General features: G+C 40.5%; 3 protein-coding genes across 5 annotated transcripts in view; all 3 read right to left on the bottom strand.

Annotated features, from left to right (window-relative positions):
- LOC145487184 (methyltransferase-like protein 27) overlaps positions 1–2,434 on the bottom strand; it is a 7,246-nt gene extending 4,812 nt beyond the window's left edge. The window contains exons 1-2 of one of the 2 annotated variants that reach the window (XM_081465912.1): positions 2,254–2,434; positions 395–533 (exon numbers count right to left, since the gene is read on the bottom strand). In XM_081465912.1, coding sequence (XP_081322038.1) covers positions 395–517 — 123 coding nt within the window. In that variant the 5' untranslated portion in view covers positions 518–533; positions 2,254–2,434. Of the gene's footprint in view, positions 1–394; positions 534–862 lie in introns of both variants that reach the window. The other variant, XM_081465911.1, reaches the window with a different exon arrangement.
- A 1,911-nt stretch (positions 2,435–4,345) lies between these two features.
- Positions 4,346–8,585, bottom strand: LOC145487173 (methyltransferase-like protein 27). Its single transcript, XM_081465898.1, has 4 exons — positions 8,057–8,585; positions 6,868–6,997; positions 5,687–6,065; positions 4,346–4,877 (listed from the first exon to the last, which is right to left on the bottom strand). The coding sequence occupies exons 1-4, from the start codon at positions 8,191–8,193 to the stop codon at positions 4,693–4,695; spliced, it is 831 nt and encodes a 276-aa protein (XP_081322024.1). The 5' UTR covers positions 8,194–8,585; the 3' UTR covers positions 4,346–4,692.
- Positions 8,580–15,948, bottom strand: LOC145487174 (methyltransferase-like protein 27). 2 transcript variants are annotated; one of them, XM_081465901.1, is made up of 4 exons: positions 14,832–15,948; positions 13,201–13,342; positions 11,748–12,126; positions 8,580–9,772 (listed from the first exon to the last, which is right to left on the bottom strand). In XM_081465901.1, the coding sequence occupies exons 2-4, from the start codon at positions 13,321–13,323 to the stop codon at positions 9,594–9,596; spliced, it is 681 nt and encodes a 226-aa protein (XP_081322027.1). In that variant the 5' UTR covers positions 13,324–13,342; positions 14,832–15,948; the 3' UTR covers positions 8,580–9,593. The 2 variants fall into 2 exon arrangements, with proteins under 2 accessions (XP_081322027.1, XP_081322026.1); XM_081465900.1 differs by having other exon boundaries at positions 13,201–15,948.
- Between the last annotated feature and the right edge of the window lie 6,352 nt (positions 15,949–22,300).

Below are 22,300 nucleotides of genomic sequence, written 5' to 3' on the forward strand. Positions count from 1 at the left end.
TAAATACTTCTTTTCAGTAGCTACAAATGCTTTTTGTCGCCAAACGTTTTTTTAAAGCAAAAGGAAAGTTTGTAATAAATTTGTATACTGCCTTCTATGTTTATTCTATAGCAATTTTTTTGATATTCAAACATTATACCATTTTAAAGTTTTGCTAAAATATTTCACGTGACCCCCCCTTTTTCCCTTATTTTTTTGGGATGCCCCCCCCTCGAAAGCCATTTTTTTTCGCATGCCCCCCCCCCAAATCCCACCAGCCCCCCCTACCTTATAAAAAATGAACGGTCCCTTACACATCATTAAAGTAAAATCTCATGAAGATCAATAGTTTTGTAGTTCGAAATTTAGTGATGTCATGTGAAAACCAGCTATACTCCTGTGAATGAGCAGTTACCTTGTCATATTCGGTCGCCCAGTCTTTATACAGTTTCTTTATTTCCTCTTCTGTTGTCTCTTTCGTCAGTTTGCTGATTTTTGGGCCGATGTATTTTTCATACCTGGAGTCGTATGATGCCATCGATCACTTGGGATCCCTGATATGTATAAAATAATATAACTTGGGAATTTAACAGCACATCTACAGTTTATACCTTCTGTTGTAAACACATTTCTGAGTTGAACGTAAGTCTTTAACTATGAAACCTATGAACACATTTTCGGTGTCGCTATCAAGTAATAACAATCCGAGTATTCTCCTCGGACGGGCACTATGGGCAGATAGTGTCTCCCCGCTGATGAACACTACTGCGTCACGTGGGCAATTTAAACCCATATTTAGCGATGAACTACGCATGTAACACGCATAGAAATCGAGAGCGAATTATCTAATTGTTTTAGTACAGATCTGCTAGTCGTTCAGAACCTCATCTAGATCCTCTACACAGACACTTCGAAAATGCACACAAGCGGTCCCCAGTTTGTTAACGGGCGCACACTGCTACACTACTCACCACTGATCTACTAAGCAATTAGATTATGAGCTCGAGATTAACTATAACTCATAGAAATCGAGAGCGAATAATCTAATTGTTTTAGTATGAATCTACTAGTGGATCAAAACTTTATCTAAATATTCTTCACAAACACCTCAAACGCGTCATTCATTGTTCTCCGCATTAGCATTTAACGATTATGATTACACTGTCATTAGCATTGAAGAATCAAAGTTTTGAAATAGATTATTTTTCCAACCTGATAATAATATTAATTGAATTAGCGTTTTGAAATTACACGACAGTAAGGACGTTTAATTCTCGGCGATTGTTTTCAGTGGAACTTAGTCGGTACGTTTTCGAAAACGTGAAATTTACTTGTTCGTGCTGGATGGGCACAATAATGCACTTAAACGATGCATATCGATTTTGTGAACTGAGTTTTGAATTAAACGTTGATTGTTTCCGGAAAACGGACGCTAATGCTGTGTTTACATTTGAGCTTTTACCAAGGTAAACAGTTACTAAGGTCAAGTTACCTAACCTTGGTACATTCGTTCAGTGTTTATACCGGCTCAAATAACTCAAGTTAATCTTTCAACATTCGCGCGCGCTGCATTAACAACGTCATGAAATCGAACTTGCACGAGGATCCCACCGCAGTGGAACAGGAGCAAATTGAGGTGCCATCATTTTCATAGGCGAGGACCGCATTCCATAATATTGCGGCGAAAATTCAGTTGCTTGATCATACCCAGAGTAAGCATTGTTATATGCGTAGAAACGTGGATACGTTGTGTATGCAGCAGCATCCTCCCAGGTGGCAAAATACATCGACAATAATTACACAACAGAGGATCGAAGTTTGTCTAGAGAAAGTTGTAAATAATACTGAGAATGAAAAATACAATGCTTTCTTTTACGCGACGGATTGTTCGCCGTAAGAAGATCGATCCAATTTTTCCATGTTATTTGCCAAGATTGTCAAAACTGGAAAAGAAACGTTTTGTCGCACAATCTGCTCACCGCGGGAAATGAAATATTACGCCGCCACAAGCGGATATATCTGTCATCTTGACCTTGGTTACCAACTGTAACCATGCCTGATCACAGGGTAATTACAACTTTTACCTCAGTTAAATTTCTTTTGTCTTTTGCGGCATTTACCAAAGTATCAGTTGGCGTTTACACACGGAAAATGTTTACCTAGGTAAGTAAACTCTGATACCTCGGTAAACCGTTCAAGTCTAAACACAGCATAAGACGTCCAATTAGAATACATTCCACTAGCGATTAGCGGGTGATGTGATATTAAACTAACCTCAAGGCTTGTAGCGCTAACACTTTGACGATAATCAACAACTGCCTCCAACGCAGACGTCCTGTGGGCTTGTCACTGAAACGATTGCACGACAGACCCACCAAGAGAATCTGCGAAGGAGACTTGGTTCCGAATAAATACAATCCTCTATTAAAGCACCCACCCGTCCCCTCCGCGGGAAGGGGGGTGGTGATGGAGGATTGTTATCTTGCTAATGAGATATCAAGCAGGAGTTTGCTTCTTGACCATTTTGATCGTTGATCCAGCGAACCTACATTTAAACTCATACCCAAATCGCACGACCCAAGGGTTAAGTTGCCGGATCTCTTTTTACCAGGAGTCATAATAGCTGGTTTTCACATGACGTCACTAAAATCCGAACTACAAAACTATTGATCGTCCTGAGATTTTACTTAAATGATGTATAAGAGCAGCTGGAAACTAATCTGAATGGGTTCTTGGTTTTGTGATGCACTACGCTTGAATTTCTAAGCTTTTGCGTGACGCGGCATTTACATGACGGCCTGAAGAGCTGTCATGATGGTTAAAATAATGACTTATTTTGGGGAACTTGGCTATCTTAACAGTTCATGTCTTAGAAAAAGTATTATTTTAATGTTTTAGAGTTCCTCGAGGGATAAATTCACGCGTTTGTAGCAAAACTCAGTGACAGACGTTTCTGTTTGTTTCCGGCCACCATGTTGGTGCCCACACGGATGGGCATCAGCATGGCATCTCCATACAAATCTCTATAAATTTGGGTAAAACATTTCTCCGCATATCTCGCATAAGAAAAATTGCTGTGAAGAGAACTTTGGCGAGAGTCTTTCCATATTTACTTTCTTTCATTTCCCAGATTCTGGACTCAATTCATTGACCGGTTTTGTTTTGTTTTGTTTTGTTTTTTTTATTTTGATCTATTTTGAATTGCGTGACACTGAAAACCAGCAATTGGCTCCTGTTCCTACACGATGCCCGTACCCGACATCCCTTAGTGTGTAATCAAGAATGGAATGAAAGACTGGCACCACAGCAGCATGGCTCATCTATTGAGGTCAATATTTCGACTTACAACATAAGCCTTTCTCAACACATAATAATATCGAGCACTTTCTTGAGAAAGACGGATGTTTCAAGTCGAAGTATTGGCCTCAATATATAACCCAGCTGTTCTGCCGTAGTGCCAGCCTTGCATTCAGTTTTGATTACCATCGTGGTATAACCAAGGGGTGGTGTAGGAGGTGGTTTGAGCCCCTTCCCTGAGTTTTCGTTGTGATAAAGCACGCCAAATTGTTTAGCATTTTATAGATATAGGCAAACGTTTAGGGCATGATGATGTCACCTGACTCATATGACGTCATTAAGTCCGCCATCTTCATTGTGGGATCCGCCATCTTGGATTTCACTATTTTCTCAGAAAGTCAGAAAAAATGTGGTTGCTATGGCAATGTCAAATGAGGAAGAGGGACAATCAAATTCTCCACGAAGGATGGATGAACATCTGCTGAAATTTAATCGAATTAAGGATGACAGAGTAAATCATCTTTTCAAAATTGTGAAAAAGAGAGAGAAAAAAAAAACCTTATGGGAAAGGGGGGACATCTGAGGAGTAAAAATTAAGTGATATTTTGTCGCCATTTTCTTTTCAACCGAACTATAAAATGTTACATGTAACAGCCTGCTGTCATAGACACGCTTACACCGCTGGGTTTTGACTGACGATACAGATAGTTTGACACCAAATCCTTAGCAGTCTATATCGATCAAAACTTGTCGTGATCCAAACAAGTCTGTGAAAAAGCGAAATACATTTTTAACATTTTGAATGAACAAACTCCAGACCACTTGCGAGACCTTTATATATATATATATATATATATATATATATATATATATATATATGTATTTTGTATACTATATACTTTTATAGTTTTTTACTATTAGTTTTTACTATTATAGTTTTTCATAGTTTTTTACTATTTTTATATGCTTATATTTTTTTGTATACTTTTTTATATACTTTTTTATATAATTATTTTTATATATACTTAGAAGTATGGAAAACATATGAAATTCTTTTCTTCTTTCGTGTTTTTTTGTTTTGTTTTGTTTTGCTTTTAATCTCGTTAATTAAGTTTGTAGCTGATGTTTTGTACCATGTCAAGCTAAAGTGTATGTATGTATTTGTACATGGCAAAGTGTATGCGAATGTCATTCGATTCCGTCACTTGCAACACGATCGATTAACAAAACCAGTCATGTTTTTAATGTATATATTAGTTTAGGCAAACCGTTTTGGATCTCCGCGCTCGAATACCAGTGGATACAAATACCACCCGAACATGAGCAAAAGTTCTCATACAGTTTGCATTCAGCAAAGAGACCTCAAAATAAAACCACAAACTATTTCTAAAGGAATTAATCGGTTAACAATCACAGTCAAATTATAACATCGAGCACTTTGTATACGAACACCATAGTTTCTTTTGGCATGCCATCACTTTCGAAAAATGGTATTACAGTTTTGGAGACTTTTTTCCATTTTCCCAATGTCTCCAGTTCGGATATCTTTCCTTGGTAGTCAACCAGCTGACCATCCCGAATGTTGAAACAAATAAGACCACCTGAAAATTACAATGAAATGCAACAAATTGACCGAACTGATCTAACTAAAACTAAGTTGGTAAATAAAAATAAAAAAAAAATCGAAACGAAACGAAACGAAACGTAGTAAATTGTAATAATAAATTGTTGTTGTAATAAAACCCTGAACTGAAATAAAAGGGAGGCAGCTTTAGAGGATACGTATTAGTCTGGGCTCCTTATCGTCCGTGAGCTAAGAGAAGGGGCGGGGGCGGGGGGAGGGGGAGGGGGAGGGGGATTAAGGGGTTATTGCCCGGGGTGTACTGCCAGAAAATTCGGGTGGGGGTGTGCGGCCCGCTTCCCAAAACCCTTACACTACTTAGGACCAAATTCTGTGATTCTCCCTACCTATTCATGACCTGACCAAAGATTTGATACTCTGACCCATAAATCAATACTCTTTTCAAGACCTGTGTTGTAAGTAGTTACTTAGTTTACACTGATGCTTAAGGCGTGCTGAAGGGCTTTTGTTGATAGTCACATCGATAATGATGAAAAAGTGGCTTCTTCTAAAAAAAAAAAGCATACTGAATTCAAGACTAGAGGGAAAAAAAACATATTCTATTTAAGACCAAAATGGCCAAAATCGATCCCCTATTTCTGACTAAAAAAACCATACCCTTTGGGGCCGCGCATACCTATATAGCCCCTATAAGGGAGTACCAACCCCCCCCCCCCCCCCCGGAGGGGGAACATTGCCTCTATTCCTTTTGTATTTCTTTGTTTTCTATTTTTTTTTTTTTAATTTTACGTTACAAAATCACAGGATATAAATGGGAGTGAAACTTACCGATCTTCACCATTCTAATCATTTCCACAAGCGCCGAGGAGCGGATATGTCCCGTGAGCATCGTACCACCGCACACCAACGCATCAAACTCTCCTGTCTCAATCTCAGGAATCCGCTGATCATTCAAAGCTGCACATATAAGCTTCTTGTACACGTTTTTCTTCTTGGCTTCATTCAACATTTCTTGTGAGATATCCAGAGCATGTAGGTTAGCGTAGCCGAGTTTTTGAAGTTCAACACCAATCAGCCCCGTTCCGGCTGCGACATCAATGATTTTAATCTGATCTTTTGCCATGTCCTTTAAGAGTTTTTTGACTGTTGCATCGAAAGATTCGGCAAATGGCTTGTAGTAAATTCCACCCGCTGCAACGACGACGCTCTGAAAGTTACAGTGTACTTAAGTAAATGTGTCATTCCGTTTCACGCGTAGACTACGAGTATTCCCTGCATGACGCTTTCTTTCGCGTCACGCACGACGGACTAATTAATAAGTGAAAGAGGGGCTACTCATAGTTTACTTCGTGCTTCACATGGTGGTATAACAAAAGAAAAGGACATTATAAAAAGGAGTGCAATAAGTAAATTCCACAATCGAAACCTGCGTAACAACAGTTTACAAAAACGTGTTGGAATTCTTGTTAAGTACCGGCACGCCCGCAATCGTTTCAAGATTTTAGCCTAGTTTCCAGGACCTCTTTTCTTCCTCATCCCTTTCTTTCTCCCGAAGCCGGGAGGCAGAGAGATCTTGGAAACGAGGTTGGCAAGACTTTCTCTTGTCTCACCTAACTGGCTGCCTTGCCTGTGTGTTTCCAAGTGCAACAGGATATTGGTATACATATATAGATTACAAGGCAATGGAGCCTCCCGCCCAAACATTCTCAGCAGGAAGAGTTTTAATTACTTACACGAAGAGGGTTGAATAAAATTGATGGCACTGCTCATATCAGCAGTACCATCATGTATACTATGCCATGTTGATAAATACCATGTCATCCTCGGAGACCCAGGGGCTGCTATGCGCTAGTCGGGAGGATGCGATATTTTCGGGCGAAATTTACTTTAAGAGCGGGAGAGGCCCTCTCCCGCTTTTGAAGTAAACTTTCGCCCGAAAATATCGCATCCTCCCGACTAGCAACCCCTAGGTCTCCGAGGATGGTACCATGTATGCTGATAAGTATTACCTCCTCATATTCGCCCGCCCAATCGTCGTATATGCGTTTTATCTCTTCCCCTGTTGTTTCATTTGAGATATTGTCTAATCTATCCCCGTAATACCTCTTAAAGCCACTTTCGTAAGACTTTGAGGCCATGCTGTGAACAAAGAAAAGACATACCATCATATGTATTGAGCTGTAGCTGAGTATTGTACTGGTTTTGTAGGAATACGCGCGTTTCTTCGGAAAATAGAGGAAGTATTGTTTTGCGCCAATTGCTGTTTACTTCGATTAAGCCTTTGTAATAGGCCGCGTTGGAATTTAAGTATATTCTTCAGTTCCTCTCAATTTCCAAAAGAGACTTGGACACCAAGGAAACAGCAACAAATATTAAAGTTTGTCCCGAAAGCCTCGGGGCCATGTTAGAATATTGGTATATCGCACGTGGCCTAATAACTAGCATCTTTTGTCTCGGAATATATCTATCTAATTATTTTTTTAGAAAATTTACCTTGGTTTGGTTATTTTTCCATTCTTGACCCGAGCAAAGCAAGACAGTATTTTCATCAGTTATTTTCAAGTCGCCGAAATATAAACTTTCTTGTGCCATAGCAATGTCAAGACAGTCGTGTTCCGTGACTGAACACAAGAGACTGCGTGACCAACGTTAACGCAAGCAGGCGTGAATAATTAACGCTATTGAAATTCGCATATAAGAGCACCGTTCATGACTTCGAAAGTAAAACTAGCAGGAAAAGACTTCTAGCGAAAACGTATGTTCACAGACACATTTGAGTTTCGTATGACGCCTCAAAAATGAAGATGGTAGAATGTACCTCTTAATTCTTAGTATCCGAGGAAATCTCTTACTGTTTTATCGTCTGTAAATAAACGCCATGTTTTCTGTGCGAGTATAAACATTATCAGCATCGACAAATAATCCGAAGAAATTGCCCGCTGTTCGATCGCTTGTCTCAGAAACATGTAGACAAGAATCCTGAGCGTCTTTAAACCGAAAAAATACATCTTCAAATCACAAGGCAAGCGTCCGTCTTCTCGAGCAGTTTTCCATACGGTGCCAGTTCTCTCTACATGTATTCAATTTCGAGTCGGTAAACTACGGTTGGTGCTTGCAGCGATTTATAACGGCGTACGTATACATTTAACATTTCCGCCGCAATCCCCAGCAATTATTTATCAAAAGAAGTTGACTCACCTAATACACTGCCTGTTTTGATATCGATATGTCTGACAGGACGTACGTTCTGACACATGTGAAGGATGCTCGACAGAACTATCGCGTGACTTGTGTGTAGCTATCGCACGCGTGACACAGCAATGACAGAATACCATGCCGCGGTTCCCGGCACCATGATCGTCACGATCGGTGACAGAGCTATTGTTTGCATATGATCGCAGTGTTCCCCGAACTTCTAGACTTTTTTTTCAGCGATCACCGTGACCATTTGGAAATCAGATTGAAGGGAACAAAAGACTTAGGCTTACTAGAAGGTTCACGTTGGTGCACATGCGCGAGCGCAGTGGCCGCGAGCGCGAAATCGACAAAGGGAGCCTGCTCTGATTTTTCATTTCAATCCGCAAAACCGCAGGAAAAAACAGGCCAATTCATTTTCGTCGGAAGTATGAACGTTGGAAGCTCAGCTTTCTCGAGAAAACTTTCAATCGTTTTCGTAACAACATGCTGGTGCGAAATCCGTTGTTGATTAAGTTTTGCCGGAGATGGCTGGAGATTCCAAGATTCCAAGTGACCTTGTCTCGGTAATCTGGTCTTTGATGATGCTGTTAAACGGGCAAACACCTTCGTGTTGTTTCGTTGCCCGCTTGCCATCATGTATGTTTGTGAAATTTAACCGGCTTGCCATGTCCAGTCGGCAACACGACAAGTAGGTCTCGATTCATTAACATACTTTCAAATGCAATTTCCTGCTCCCTCTTTAGGTTGAAAACAAAAACAAACAAAAAAACAAAAAACAAAAACAAACAAAAACAAACAAACAAACAAAAAAAGCCGATTCCTTGGGGATCTAATCGCTCCTCATCATAAAATGAAAAATTTACAGAGATCAAGGCAGGCTCATTTTCTTGGTGCCTCATCGCCAGACTCCACTCCGCCGGATCGCTCCGCTCTTGGCCGGCCGCATGCGAGAGTGACTCAAAGATGAGCCTGCTCGCAGACTACAGGAGACTATGATCTGGTACCTGCGTAGGCGGGATTTCGCGCGCGAATGCTTTTGTTTTGGCGGCGAAGTCGAGTTGGGCTCCCAAAACCGTGAAAAGGTCTAACTAGGGCGACAGAAAAAAAAAATATAAAAAAACAAAACAAAACAACAACAACAACAACAACAAATTGGCGAAGAAAAACACGGGGCCGGCCATATTATTCATTTTATTATTTACCTATGAAGAGCAATTGCCATCTTGACTTTGAACATGAAAATACAACTGTGTCTAAAATCTGTCCTTAGCCTCCTCTCTCGTAATCTGTGTGGTAGAATGCTAGTTTTTAATAGATGTTACTAAGCCTTTTCAGGGATTAAATTTTTCAGTCATAAGAGAAAACAATTTTTTTTTGGGGGGGGGGGGTGGGTCGGATTTAAATCAATTAAGGTAATGGATTTTACGAGCTCATTGAAAAGAAAGTTGGTGATCTGGTGATCTGTATTAACTACGTTACGGTCCTATCAACCTGTAGACCTGTAAATTTCTCATACAACAAAGAAAACAGCCTATAATTAATTCTTAAGTACTTTGAAAATGAATACATTGATCTCTTTGGGTAGATCGTCCTTTTCAGAATATGGTATCTTCTCTTTAGAAAACGTTTCCCACTTTCCTGCCCTCTCCAGTTCCAGCATCTTGTCTTCATATTCTTTCAAACCAGAAAGGCGCATTGAAACACAGACAAGGCCTCCTATAGAGTGGGAGAAACACACCAAGCAAAATAAGGAATTATTAAAAGTATGTCATGAAAAACTGCCTGCACAACACGCCGGGTCAGCTGTCGGCCAAACATAATCATTAGGAAACTGCCGTTGTGTTTCCAATGGAGATCAGACTTCGCAACATGATAGACAATAGACCGTTTTTCAGTTGTCTGTTCAGTGACGTGGCCTTTGAATGGCAGTGAGGCTGCAGGTGACAAAGGGGTTTTAGTTGGCATTTAAGGTCATTCCTCACATTTGCATTGTGCATCCTTACTGCGCATAATTTATGGCGTCATTAGCGCGCGCTCGTGCACGTGCCCATTGAAAACATGACGGATTTGCCTTGATATTGAGCTCTGTCAGTTGAAAAATGGCTCTAGCTCACCAACGAGCAAGGGCACCCCAATTTTTTTTTCCACTCATTGTAGTCAACTAATCATAAGCTTTGCGTGAGAAAAGACTGATCTAATTTCTATTGCTGAAAATTGAATAAATAAGAAAAATAGCAGATACACGGTGGTCGTTTCTATTTGGCAGTCGGTAACCACGTCAAGAAATTTAGTTCAAATTTTTAACCAAGGATTTAGCTTTCTGTCTGAATCAAACTTAAAACGTTTATTTGTGTCCAACACAATGTATTGACTGTAGTTTAATGCGCGTTCTTATGAACCCGGGCTCACAAAGATGTTACAATTACTGGGAATGCGTTCTTATAATAAGCATTAAATAATGCCAAAATGGGGCATTTTCAATGCCTCACTGCTCCTTAATGAGCATGGGCATCCCCCCCCCCCCCTTTTTAGTTCAAACTCGAAGTTATCATATGATAAATATTCAGTGGACAAAGTTTGAACAAGAATCTATTGTCATTTTTATTTCAGAGGAATCACCTTAAATGGGAAACGCAGAGAGGTCTGTATCTCCAGCCTCGCTTGCATTCATAGGTCAGGTAATTACGCACACAACTATATGGTCTATCCAATTGCAAATAAACGATGTTTTTTTTTTTTCTTTTTCTTTATGTTTGTTCGTTTGCTTGTTTGTCATCAAACTAGCAGCAAAATCTTATTTTGGTTTTTTGACTAAGGTAACGTATGACTTTGAACGATTGTGTTGAGCTAAATTCAAATATTAAACAATAATTGAAAAGGCTCGATTTGTTCAAAATATATGAATATTTGAATTTCGAACTAACCCCCCTCTTTCCTTTTTTTTTTCGAAATTTAACAAATTTCGATATGCAATATCTTTTTAGTTAAGAATCCTTTTAAAATATTCGTTTCACATTTGAATTCCTCTCAACATATCCATTCAAGGCGGGGGTGTGACTGGGGGAAGGCGAGCCAATTTTTCACCATTTTTATTAGTACCATGCGAATAAACTTCATTTACCTCTCAGGGGCATAATCAGGGGAATTTGAAAACAAACGCAGCAATTTTTTTTCCGTCCACACTACGCACGAAGGAATTTAAAAACGCAAAAATCACCAATTAATTTTAATTTGTGTTTGAGCAAAAAAAATCCGTCAGGGAAATCGCTTGATTATCGTGACGCCATCGTTTTCGTAAAGCTTCGTTTTCAAAATTTATTCCGTCCAAAAGAAAAAGAAAGCCAGCGTTAGGACTCGAAGAGCGTTTTCGGAAAGCTCCTTTTTCGTGACTGCCTAGTGTGGACGATAGGCGTAACCATAGAAATAAACCTGGGTTTTCAAATTTCTCCGGCTTAGCGTGGATGGGGCCTAAGAACAACATTATTTGCAGAAAAAGCCACCTTTACAATATTTCTTATGTGCACAATTACGCATAAATTCACTTCCAGGAAGGTTATCTGGTAAAAATTACTAAGATTCTAGTTGAAGAGGAAAAGTTACCAAATTTGGGTATCCGCGTTGCCTTAAAAACAGAATTGTCATTGCCAAAGGCGCATCAAGACATCAACAGAATCATCAAAAGTAGACTTACCAGGCTTGACCATCCTGATCATCTCTTCGATAGCCTCGGGTCGCGCATGCGCTGTGCCAAGTGTGCCAGTGCTGATCATCGCATGATATTCTCCTGTTTCTATTTCGGGAATCCGCTGTTCAGTGAGTGAGGCGCAGATGAACTTCTTGTAAATATTCTTCTTTTTTGCTTCGTTCAACATTTCTTGTGAAATATCAAGGGCATCAATATTCGTGTAGCCAAGTTTGAAGAGTTCCACACCAGCAAGTCCTGTTCCGGCACCTGCATCAATAATTTTGATCCGACTTTGTGTTTTGTCCGGGAAAACCTGTTTGATAGCGGCATCTAGACATTCGGCCAGCGGTTTGCGAAAAATGATCTGGGCTTCTTGCAGGACATCCTAAAAACAAAAACAAACAAAACATAACCTATGTACATCGTGGAATCTTTGTTTGCATTATTTCCGTTCATCAAAATATCAGCTCGAAAAATAAATTATTGAAACCAAGAACAATCCTCGGCTGCTTCATAACTTTTAACTTCCTTCTCAGGTTTAATAAAACAACAAATACGTTTTCTTAGAGGGGGAGATATGTATTTTGCGCACCTCAGAGACTTACTTTCGCAATATACCGAAAGCATTTTAAATGCAGTAGGTAATAAATTAATGGGGTAACATTTAGAGTGGGTCAAGTCTGCATACAGGCTAAGTGGCCCATCAGGCCAGAGCCTTTCCTGGTTTCTGTAGCATGAAGCATCTAGAAATATTTCTACTCCCCCCTCCCCCCCTTTCTGGATGGGATGCCAGTCCATCGCAGGATTACCTCCAACATTAAGTTCGCTGATCTGTTCCACACCTGGGTGAAAGGAGGCACTGTGAAAGTAAAGTGTCTCGCGTAAGAACACAACACAATGTCTCCGGCCAAGGCTTGAACCCGGACCACTTGATCCGGAGTCGAGCGCACTATAACCATGAGGCCACCGCGGCTCCCCAGTATCTTGTAAAATTTAAAATAAAGAAATACGAAATGAAAAGACAAGAAAGATTCCAACTGTCTCCAATTCAACATTGAACTAAAAAATTGTAATCCACGTGTATCCCTCTAATTCGTACTTCTTGTGCACATTCTAATTTGCTCTGTAGAAACTTCTCATTAAATGAGGTGGCACTCATTTGGAACTGAATACAATATAGAAATTAAGAAAGCTAACTTTCGACAATCAGCTTGTAAGACACATCTCCTTTCATAATGACAATGATTTGAGCCCTCCAGAGTAATTAGGTGGCAATTCGTCTAGACTAAGTATGCGATCTTTCAAATAATGTTACAATGTAGTAAGAAAACGACCGTTTTTTTACGTTACGACAGCCTGAGCGCCGGGAAATAAGAGTCAAGCGAAACTTTGTCAGATAATTCGTGGGATTTAATTTTTCTCTAACGGTCTCGGGATCAAGCAAGCGTGAGTAGAGTACCTTATCATAGGTAGTCGCCCAGTTTTTATAAAGATCCTTTATCTCCTCTTCTGTAGTGTCTTTCGTCAGTCGGCTTAATTTCTTAATACGGTATTTGTCATAAGGAGCGTCCCAAGATGCCATCGCTGACTGATCGCTAATTCTGATAAGAGAAAATAATTAAATATTCAGTAGAATGTAATTTATATTGGGAGACTAGCTGAATCAGCGTTTCTTTCGCCTTCCTTTCAGTACCTCATACAAGTGCTCTCACTACATGTAGTTAAACTCATCTTAGCTCAGCTTTTCGACATAACTAATTAGCCATGTTCTAAACGAGCAAGTAACTGGGGACGAATGTTTAAAACCTAGTTATTTGAAAAAACTTAGCCAGGTACCTAAGAGAGCATCTAAAAGTGAGTAAAGTTACCAAATACCAGTGTTTTGATTCGCAAAGATCTAATACGCTTTTGAAAAGCTGTGATTGAAGAGAGCTTTGTATGGTTTGGAGGGATTTTAAAACTTCGTACTCAGTCCCTTGCTTGTTTAGAACATGGCTAACCAAGACTGACATTTTTACTTGTCCGGGGCTTACCATGCCTTCAGCCTAGTTGCGATAACATCAAGGTTCATTAAGCCGAAAGTTAAACCTTGGAAGTCTTCAGGATATGGGCTAGCCTGGTGATTTGCAAACTCAAAATGGTACGTGCTGTTACTTAGACAAGAGCGTTCATTTAGGAATGACAATTGGGTCGTTCTCTGTTATGAAATCTTCAAGTGCTGTAGAAAGTGGAAATTAATAAAGTTTCCGGGAGAAAGCATTCTCCGGGGAGCACACTCGGCGGAACGAAGTGACAGCCCGGAAATAAAAGAATTCCGAGACAGCCTTAAATGGCTTCTTTTTTTTTTTAAAAAAAATAGGTTAACACTACTTTCCCCCTCTCTTCGCTCCCACCTCCCAACTCTCCTTCGCAAAGCGCCCTCCTGCCCCCTCCTGATGATTATTGCACAGTCCCTAACATGAAATATTTAAAAAACATACGTAGACTGGGCCGTCAAACCCTAATCGTAGTCACTGTGACACTCACTTAGGAGCCAGGAGAAGGGCCTGGAAAAGAGGTTGTGTGACACTAGAATGTCTTCTGGAAAATGCTATTTGCATTCTATTCGACTCGAAAGACTGAGCTTAAATAACAATGAATACGGGATAATTTTTCCCTGGAAACAGCTGTTAGCATGGAATTGTCGTGTAACAATCGAACAAGAATCGAATAACAAACCCACGACCGCTCCGCTTACCGAAACACAAAACGCGAATAGTGAATATTTTAAATCAATCTTGAAACTGAATCGAATATAAATTATGATGTTCTACGTTTTCCTGAGCTTCAATTTCGCCTCTTCAGAAGCAGAAAGAATAAAGTGAAACTCTGAAACCATGGTAGGCAGATTGTTCGGAATAAACGAAACGTTTTAGATCGTTCACTTACGACTGTAGTTTCGCTCAGAATAAACGTGCATAATAACATGCACTACAACCAACCAATATTGTTACGTTAAGTTTTGGAAACTCAAACCCTTAAGTGCTCGAATGTATCCAAACAAAATAACCTTCCTAACGAAAAGTGTTTAAACAGCACGGCAATTCTCACCTTGTATCCTATCAATGCAAAGGACCACTTCAATGGTGGAAGACACAAGACGCTTCTTGAACAAATAATTACAGAGCTCTGGTTGGGTCAGTTTTTAAGTGTAACGTGACGTACTCATGGTCACACACGAGACTGTGATTGATGGCCCGTCCACCACACTACGCCCGTGGAATTTGAAAACGGCGGTTTCACTCAGAATATGCATCAAATCAGTCTCCGTCCACGCTAGGCCGGAGGAATTTAAAAACGCAACAATCACCATCATTTTGGATTTTCGCTTGAGGAAACTTGGTCAGGGTTTTCACATGATTATCGTGACGCCATCGTTTTCGAAAAGCTCCATTTCAAAAATTATTTCCGCCGACACGAAAACGAAACACTGGCGTTTTCAAATTCCTCTGGTTTGAAAAGCGTCTTCGAGAAGCTCCTTTTTCGTGTGACGGATTAGCGTGGACAGTAAGCCTAAACGTAGAAATTAAATAAAACTGTGAAGCTGTGTCACTCACTCCAATCAAGTCAAATAGAAGAAGAAGAAAAAAAGAAAATGCATAAAACGGTAGAAATAAATGCAGGTTACATAATTAAGATTTACAGTGGCGGATTTAGCCCCCTCCCCCTTATTTTGTGTAAAAATCGCAGAAGGAAGAAAAACCGGCAGAGCAAGCAACCCCTCCCCCCCTCCCCCTTATAACATGCTGAATTGGCCTCAGAATGCCGGAAATCACTTTTCAGACGACCTCAAATTTATTATTATTATTTTTTTTTTTTTCGGGAAAGCATGCCCCGGACCCCCTACTGGGGCCCGACTTCGGCGCTCAGTATCTCAAACTCCCTTTTCTAAATCCTATATCAGCCCCAGACGAGGTCGAAATTTGCATCGCTGGAGTTGCTATCACGGTTTTAGATGACCTAGAAATCAAGGATAAGAAATTAATGTCTTTCTACATGCATGCGTGAAACGGATGTTACTAAAACAGGTAATGGGAACGGGGAACGGGGAACGGGGAACGGGGAACGGGGAACGGGGAACGGGGAACGGGGAACGGGGAACGGGGAACGGGGAACGGGGAACGGGGAACGGGGAACGGGGAACGGGGAAGGGGGAAGGGGGGACGGGGAACGGGGAACGGGGAACGGGGAACGGGGAACGGGGAACGGGGAACGGGGAACGGGGAACGGGGAACGGGGAACGGGGAACGGGAAACGAGGAACGAGGAACGGGGAACGGGGAACGGAGAAGGGGGAACCGAGAACGGGAGTCTGGGAACGAGTGTACAGCGGTAACCCGCCTAACAATTCAACATGGCGGACAAAGGAAAAGAAAAGGGAACAATTTGGGGAAATGTAAGGAAGTGTTACGGTTGTAAACTTCAGTTTCTACCGGCTGTGTCTCAGAGTCCAATATGGTACTGAGATAAACAAAGCATGAAACAGCGCCTGGGGAGAAAATCGAATCGGTATTATCACATACTACCACAATCGGTCAGTACATATACAGAATGCAGACTGCGGACCGGATGCAAAATGCAGACTAGGTACAAAATGCAGACTGCAGACTGGGTACAAAACGCAGACAAAGAATAAAGACTGTTTTCCGTCTGATACGTGACAACATGTCATCTAAAAACATACCGAGCGTCACGCAGTCGCTTTTCTGCGGTCATCTTTCACCAACATTAGCATTATTGTGGGATATTCCTTGCACATTTCTTCATATATTTTGTCGTTAACAAAGCGGCCAGGCAACAGGTTATTTATCTGCTGCTCACCTGATTTGCCAGCTGACTTGCCGATGTCCGAGAGGCCGCCTTTCTAGCTTCCGAATGCGAAGACAGCGGACGACCCACGTTCAATGATGCTCACGTGTTATGTCACTTGTCCTCGATATCATATTGCGTGTTGCTAGTTGCTATTTGCGTTCGACGCGTTCGACGAAGTGCAACGCAAACCTAATTTTTACCTGTGGCTTTTCAGCGTTGGTCTCCCTGTGCATGGTTATAGGCCGAAAAAAAACACATTCCTGTAAGGACACCAAAATGGCCATCCCGCCTGATTTTTGCAGGGGCATGTCACGGCCAGTTAACTGGTACCGTTTAATGCTACGACATGTGACGAGACATGTGGCGAACATGTGAGTATGCAAGTAGGCCATGTGAGCTCGTCTTTCCGATGGATCTTTGACTTCTTTCCATTCAGTCGCCGTACGCTTCGCTATTATGTGCTCTCAGCTATGGGCGGCCGTCACCACCAAAAATACAAGATTATTAAACGGCACAGACCAAACATAAATGGTTTAGTGATGGTTTGCGAAATGGAATAAATAATTGACGAATGATACTGTCTAAATACAAATAGTTAGGTGTTCTTGTATTAAACGGTCTACTGAAACAGTAAATGATTTAGACAATTTAGAAATGGTTCAGTCACCGATATCAAAATGGAGCAAACTAATAACGATCAGTTTATTTAAATGAGAATCCATCTGACTACGATACGTAGAATGATCAGGTCTGACAACAAACGGTCAAGTGTTCTGTTTCAAATGGTGCAATCAATGGTGGGACGGTTGAAGTAATCGACAAATCATTTAATTCACCAAGAAATGGTTCAACTCACCGACCAATGGTCTAGTGTAGTGCCAACTGATTTAATGCAGACACAAATAGTGCAGTACGAGGTCAAGTCATTCGTGCAAACAGCAAATAGCTTAACTTAATGTTGAGCTGTTCAGTCATAGAAGGAATGGTCCAGTGTAATTAGAAATGATTGAACGAAATTAAAAGTGATTTAGCGTGGCACGAAACGAAACAGCCTTGTTTGCGCGCCGAACCGCAAAAAATACAACAGTGAAGTGGACAAGTCAAGATTGAAATGGATCAGTCAATGTGGGATCTGACGTAATACGTATACCGTCATATTTGGCGCCAAATTAGCAGAGTGAATGAGCGTGACACGGGTCACACGGACTCGGCCAGCTTGGCCAAGCGTGTTGCGGACAACTTCGGTAAGTTTGCTTCTTTTTATTTCATTTTGCAATGCATTTCTGTCCAGAAGATATGTCTTTGAGAGTGCCAGAGGGAACCTAAAAATTATGACAATATTTATGAGATCAGATAGGATATTATATCAAGGTCAAAGAAGGTTAAAGTCACGAGCCTGAACTCAAAGGAAATGATGACACCTCCAGTTTACTCACCTTTGTTCTTTGTTTTGTTTCAGATTGAAATTTTTTGGACTATTTTCCACTATGGTACGGATTTTGCTCTATATTTTAACGCTATGTTTTAAATTAACACCGTTGATTGTATAGATATATGCTCAGGCAATTCGATTACATCAAAACGATTGTCGTCGGAAATAGTGTAACAAACAACTGAGCCGCCTACTCACCTCTTTGCTGATCTTTATCTGAAATATGTGGTACTTGGCGATGCTTTGAATGAAAACTTAATTCACTTTACTCTAACAGTTGATTGTCGTTAAGATACCTTGGTTCTTGGGCAGTCGCTTTATAGGAAAAAACTAGTAAATTTTGAGGGGGTTGGTGTGTACATTTTTTTTTGTACACTACTAATTGTCGCGCACGTGTTTTTCTTTTATCATTTTCTAGGATATTTCTTAAGGTATCAGTAAGGGGAAAATTTGCAGTTTTGCATAATTTTACTTTTTTAAGCGGTTGGATAAATCTTAAAGTAATCTTTTAGATAAAAAAAACTCCACGAAAAAATCTTATTTCTGCCGCTAGTTATTGCGCGAGAAAGATTGTTTTGCATATTAATTACTTAATTGAGAGTTGACAAGTTCTGTCAAATGAACTAGTTATCGAGGCAAGAAGTCACATGACATCAAGATCATGCTGAGTTGACACGCGATTCGCGCGCCATAATCAGTGCCGGATGTCTTCGAAGAAGACAGAGCGATCTTGCCCGTTTTCATCGGCTAAAGGAAGGCCAAAGAAGGCAAAAAACACTTTCAACAAAGAGTGGGCCGCTAAATTAGCGGAAAGCGGCAAAGGGTTCGTTTTACAATCAAGAAAAATTGCTGGATGAACGCGACAACGATCGCGATCACGAAGCCAGCGAGCAAGCCGAAACGAGCGCAAGCCGCGCTAAAATACTGTTGCGAGAAACTGTCGAAGCAGAGGAGATTGACGAAGAGAAGTGGACGAAATTGACAGGCAGATCGATTGTACAAAATTAGAATCAGCAGTGCAACATTTTTTTTTTCTTACCCTGCTATTGTCATTTCTTCCAGTATCTTTGCCTTTGCATCAACATCAGTCGATGTAGTCCCGTTTACGGCGTCCTCTCCAGCGTTTCCCTTTGTGCGCTTGCATTTTCTCGGGAACCTTCTACGGGCCTTCGGCATGTTAACAGTGACATGGTCATAATTTTGAAGATTAGTCAACCGATACGTAAAATTTCGAACGCTAATATAGTAAATCAAAAGATAATTTCACGTTTACTAACTTTGGAATTCTGACTTTACACATGAAAAAGCGGTTTATTCACTGGTGAATAATTTACCGCGCGCCGTCGCGGAAATTTGTACCTGTTCCATGTTAACTGTCATAGTCCTATTGTTATACAGAAAGTTGATTCCTCTGCGGTGTCTCCCTTGGTGTGATAATCTCATAACACTTGGATGCCGCCGAATTTTATTTTTTCTCTGTTTCTCGAAAGTAAAAAATAGGCGAGTTGTACGTGCATTTCGAGTTCCAGGTCGGCAGCCCCTGGACCAAATTGGCTGAAATTCGGAGAGAATGTTGTCAGAACGAACGCCGACGAAACCGTGTCTGCGAATTCTGATTACTCTTTTCATTAAAAAGTTATGCCTTTTTTTCGCGGGCAGTCCTATTTTTTTCCTTTTTCTAACTTTATCCTCTTGTCAAATAATAACAAACGCATGTGCCAAAAATCTGAGACACGGTTTTTGAGGTCAATGTGTGAAGAAACGGATGCCATGTTAATCGTTTTCTCCGACCTAAATTTAGCGGGCGTGTACCTTGATTTATGGGTTCGTGAAGCTTTGTAAATATATTCACCTTTTCGAAACACGGTAAATTTTTACCGTTTTAAACAGGTCAGGTCATAATCTGTAGTTATTAAGCTTCCAGTAAATATACGGTTTATATGGGTTTTTGTTAAAGCCGCGAACGCTAGAGCGGACCGCGCGCGGATGGTCAAATGGGTTATACTGATACCTTAACACTATTTTTCTTTGCCTGAAATTTTTCTTTTGCGAATTCCAACTATGAATTTCTTATTTTACGATGACTGCAGAAATTCTTGCGCGCTCATGGACTAAATTTTTATCGTCAATAAGCGGACAGAATCTAGAATGTATAATTTATTGATAATTTATAATTTATTGACAATTTGTTATCACTTTTTCATGCGTCTGTCTTGTTATTGATCATGAATTTCCTCATAACATTGTCCACAGGTAGTTTGACAATGTTATGACGAAATTCATTGTCAATAACAGGACTAGTTTCTTTCCTATAAAGCGGCTGCCCAAGAACCAAGGTATCTTAACGAGAATCAACTGTTAGAGTGAAGTGAATAAAGTTTTCATTCAAAGCACATATTTCAGATAAAGTTCAGCAAAGAGGTGAGTAGGCGGCTCAGTTGTTTGTTACACTATTTCCGACGACAATCGTTTTGATGTAATCGAATTGCCTGAGCATATGTACCATTGCAGTTATGTCCTATGTGGCAGACATGTCCTGTGACGTAATGTGATATACGGAGCCAATCATATCATGCGTTCTATCTAATAACACGTAGCATAAGACTGGTAACTAAACTCCGTTGCAGTTCGGTCTTCGAGCAAAATTGATTTTTGGAGGGGCAGCGTTCGGAAGCAGTATTTGACCATAGTTAGCTACTAACTATGATTTGACTTTGTATGTCTTTACTCTGAACCAGAGTAACTCTGAACGTAAATATGCAGCGACTATTTGCAAGAATTGCATTTACATCACAAGACTTCTATCGGAAATTGACCGCTTAGTGTATTTTCAGTTTCAAATTCAACATGAAAATTCGATCGAAGATTTAAACAGTGGTTGCTCTCCGGTTTGCGAACTGCGTGTTCCCGGCCAGCCAATATTAAACTCCGCGCTATGATTATTCTCAAATCGTTCAGGTCGTTCAATGATATTACAGAGGCAAAACAAAATTTCTGAGAAGCAGTGTAACCAATTTTAGTTTCGGTGCTGTAAAACTACCACTCAATCTGCGCAATATTTCTCTATTCCCAATCTTGTCACTCACACGAAATCCGGTTCGCGAAAGCCCTCTTCTCAGTATAGGTTTGTTGAGGCTGACTGACTGAACCTTTTTGGGTAAGCCGTCTCCTGTAGCATCGAACATTTATTACAGAAAGTTTCTTGTCGAGTAGATTTTATGGCGGGAGTGCTTTCTAACTGTTCCTAGTTCGCTTTGCTTTACAAAACAGCAGTAGTAGTCGAAAAACCACAGAGCACTTTGTGGCCTATTCAAAACACCACAGAGCGCTTTGTGGCCTATTCAAAACACCACAGAGCGCTATGTGATGTTTTATTTTGGGATTTAACATTGAAAACTGGATGGCTCGTTGACTCGCAAATATCTCACAGCTATTTTCTGAAATAATTTGGTTTTTCCAATTTTTCACACCACAAAGCGCTTTGTGGCCTATTCAAAACACCGCAAAGCGCTTTGTGGCCTATTCAAAACACCATAAAGCGCTTTGTGGCCTATTCAATACACCACAAAACGCTTTGTGGTTGTCATCGTTATCATAGCGATTCTGTCAGTGGAAGTTATACTATGCGGACAAAACTGGTAGAGGAGCGCTCTCTTATTTTGACAGGGAGGTTGGCAAGATTTTCGCACCACCCCTTACATTAATTGTGCATGCAATTTTTTGACTGACTCGTTCTTTTCACGATTGCTGTTTGAGTATAATGTGATAGTTTGACATAGTTGCATACATAATTAATGTATGGAGCTGTACGGAAATCGTACCTGGAGGTTAGCCGAGTGCTGTTAAAGAAACCTCTGAAGGGAACCAATAGATTTTCGCAAACGTGCTGAGGCAGGTTGTGTTGAACACTATTTCAGTTTTTGTTCTTAGAAAGATATATCACCGAATCTCCGATATAAGACTTGATACCCTTAAAAGTACTCGTTATGGTTATCAGACAGAGCACTGACTGCTAATGAGATTTGCATTCCTGGGATCGGCTGGAACTAGCTACAACGGGTGCCTGTTACTAACCGGGAGAAACGATGAAATGAAAGCAGAAAGTTGAAAATTAGGAATTCAGTGATACCTCAACAACCTATCACTTGTTTCGGTTGGAGAATCTTAGAGGGATTTATTATGTTCATTGATTTATAGCTTTATTGTTAGTCCTCGTTTGTAGGCATACCACTCAGGAATTTAGCATTGAACAAGGAATGAAACTTACGTCGGATACT

The sequence above is a fragment of the Orbicella franksi genome, chromosome 5 (genome assembly GCF_964199315.1).
Source record: "Orbicella franksi chromosome 5, jaOrbFran1.1, whole genome shotgun sequence".
Taxonomy (NCBI): Eukaryota; Metazoa; Cnidaria; class Anthozoa; order Scleractinia; family Merulinidae; genus Orbicella; species Orbicella franksi.

Coding starts and splice junctions, on each gene's coding strand:
- LOC145487173 (XM_081465898.1), bottom strand. CDS start 8,193: ATGGTATTCTGTCATTGCTGTGTCACGCGTGCGATAGCTACACACAAG. Junction 6,998..8,056: donor CAAAACAGGCAGTGTATTAG/GTGAGTCAACTT, acceptor CTTTGTTCACAG/CATGGCCTCAAAGTCTTACG. Junction 4,878..5,686: donor GATTAGAATGGTGAAGATCG/GTAAGTTTCACT, acceptor TGTAATTTTCAG/GTGGTCTTATTTGTTTCAAC.
- LOC145487174 (XM_081465901.1), bottom strand. CDS start 13,323: ATGGCATCTTGGGACGCTCCTTATGACAAATACCGTATTAAGAAATTA. Junction 12,127..13,200: donor GGGCGACTACCTATGATAAG/GTACTCTACTCA, acceptor TTTTGTTTTTAG/GATGTCCTGCAAGAAGCCCA. Junction 9,773..11,747: donor GATCAGGATGGTCAAGCCTG/GTAAGTCTACTT, acceptor CCCACTCTATAG/GAGGCCTTGTCTGTGTTTCA.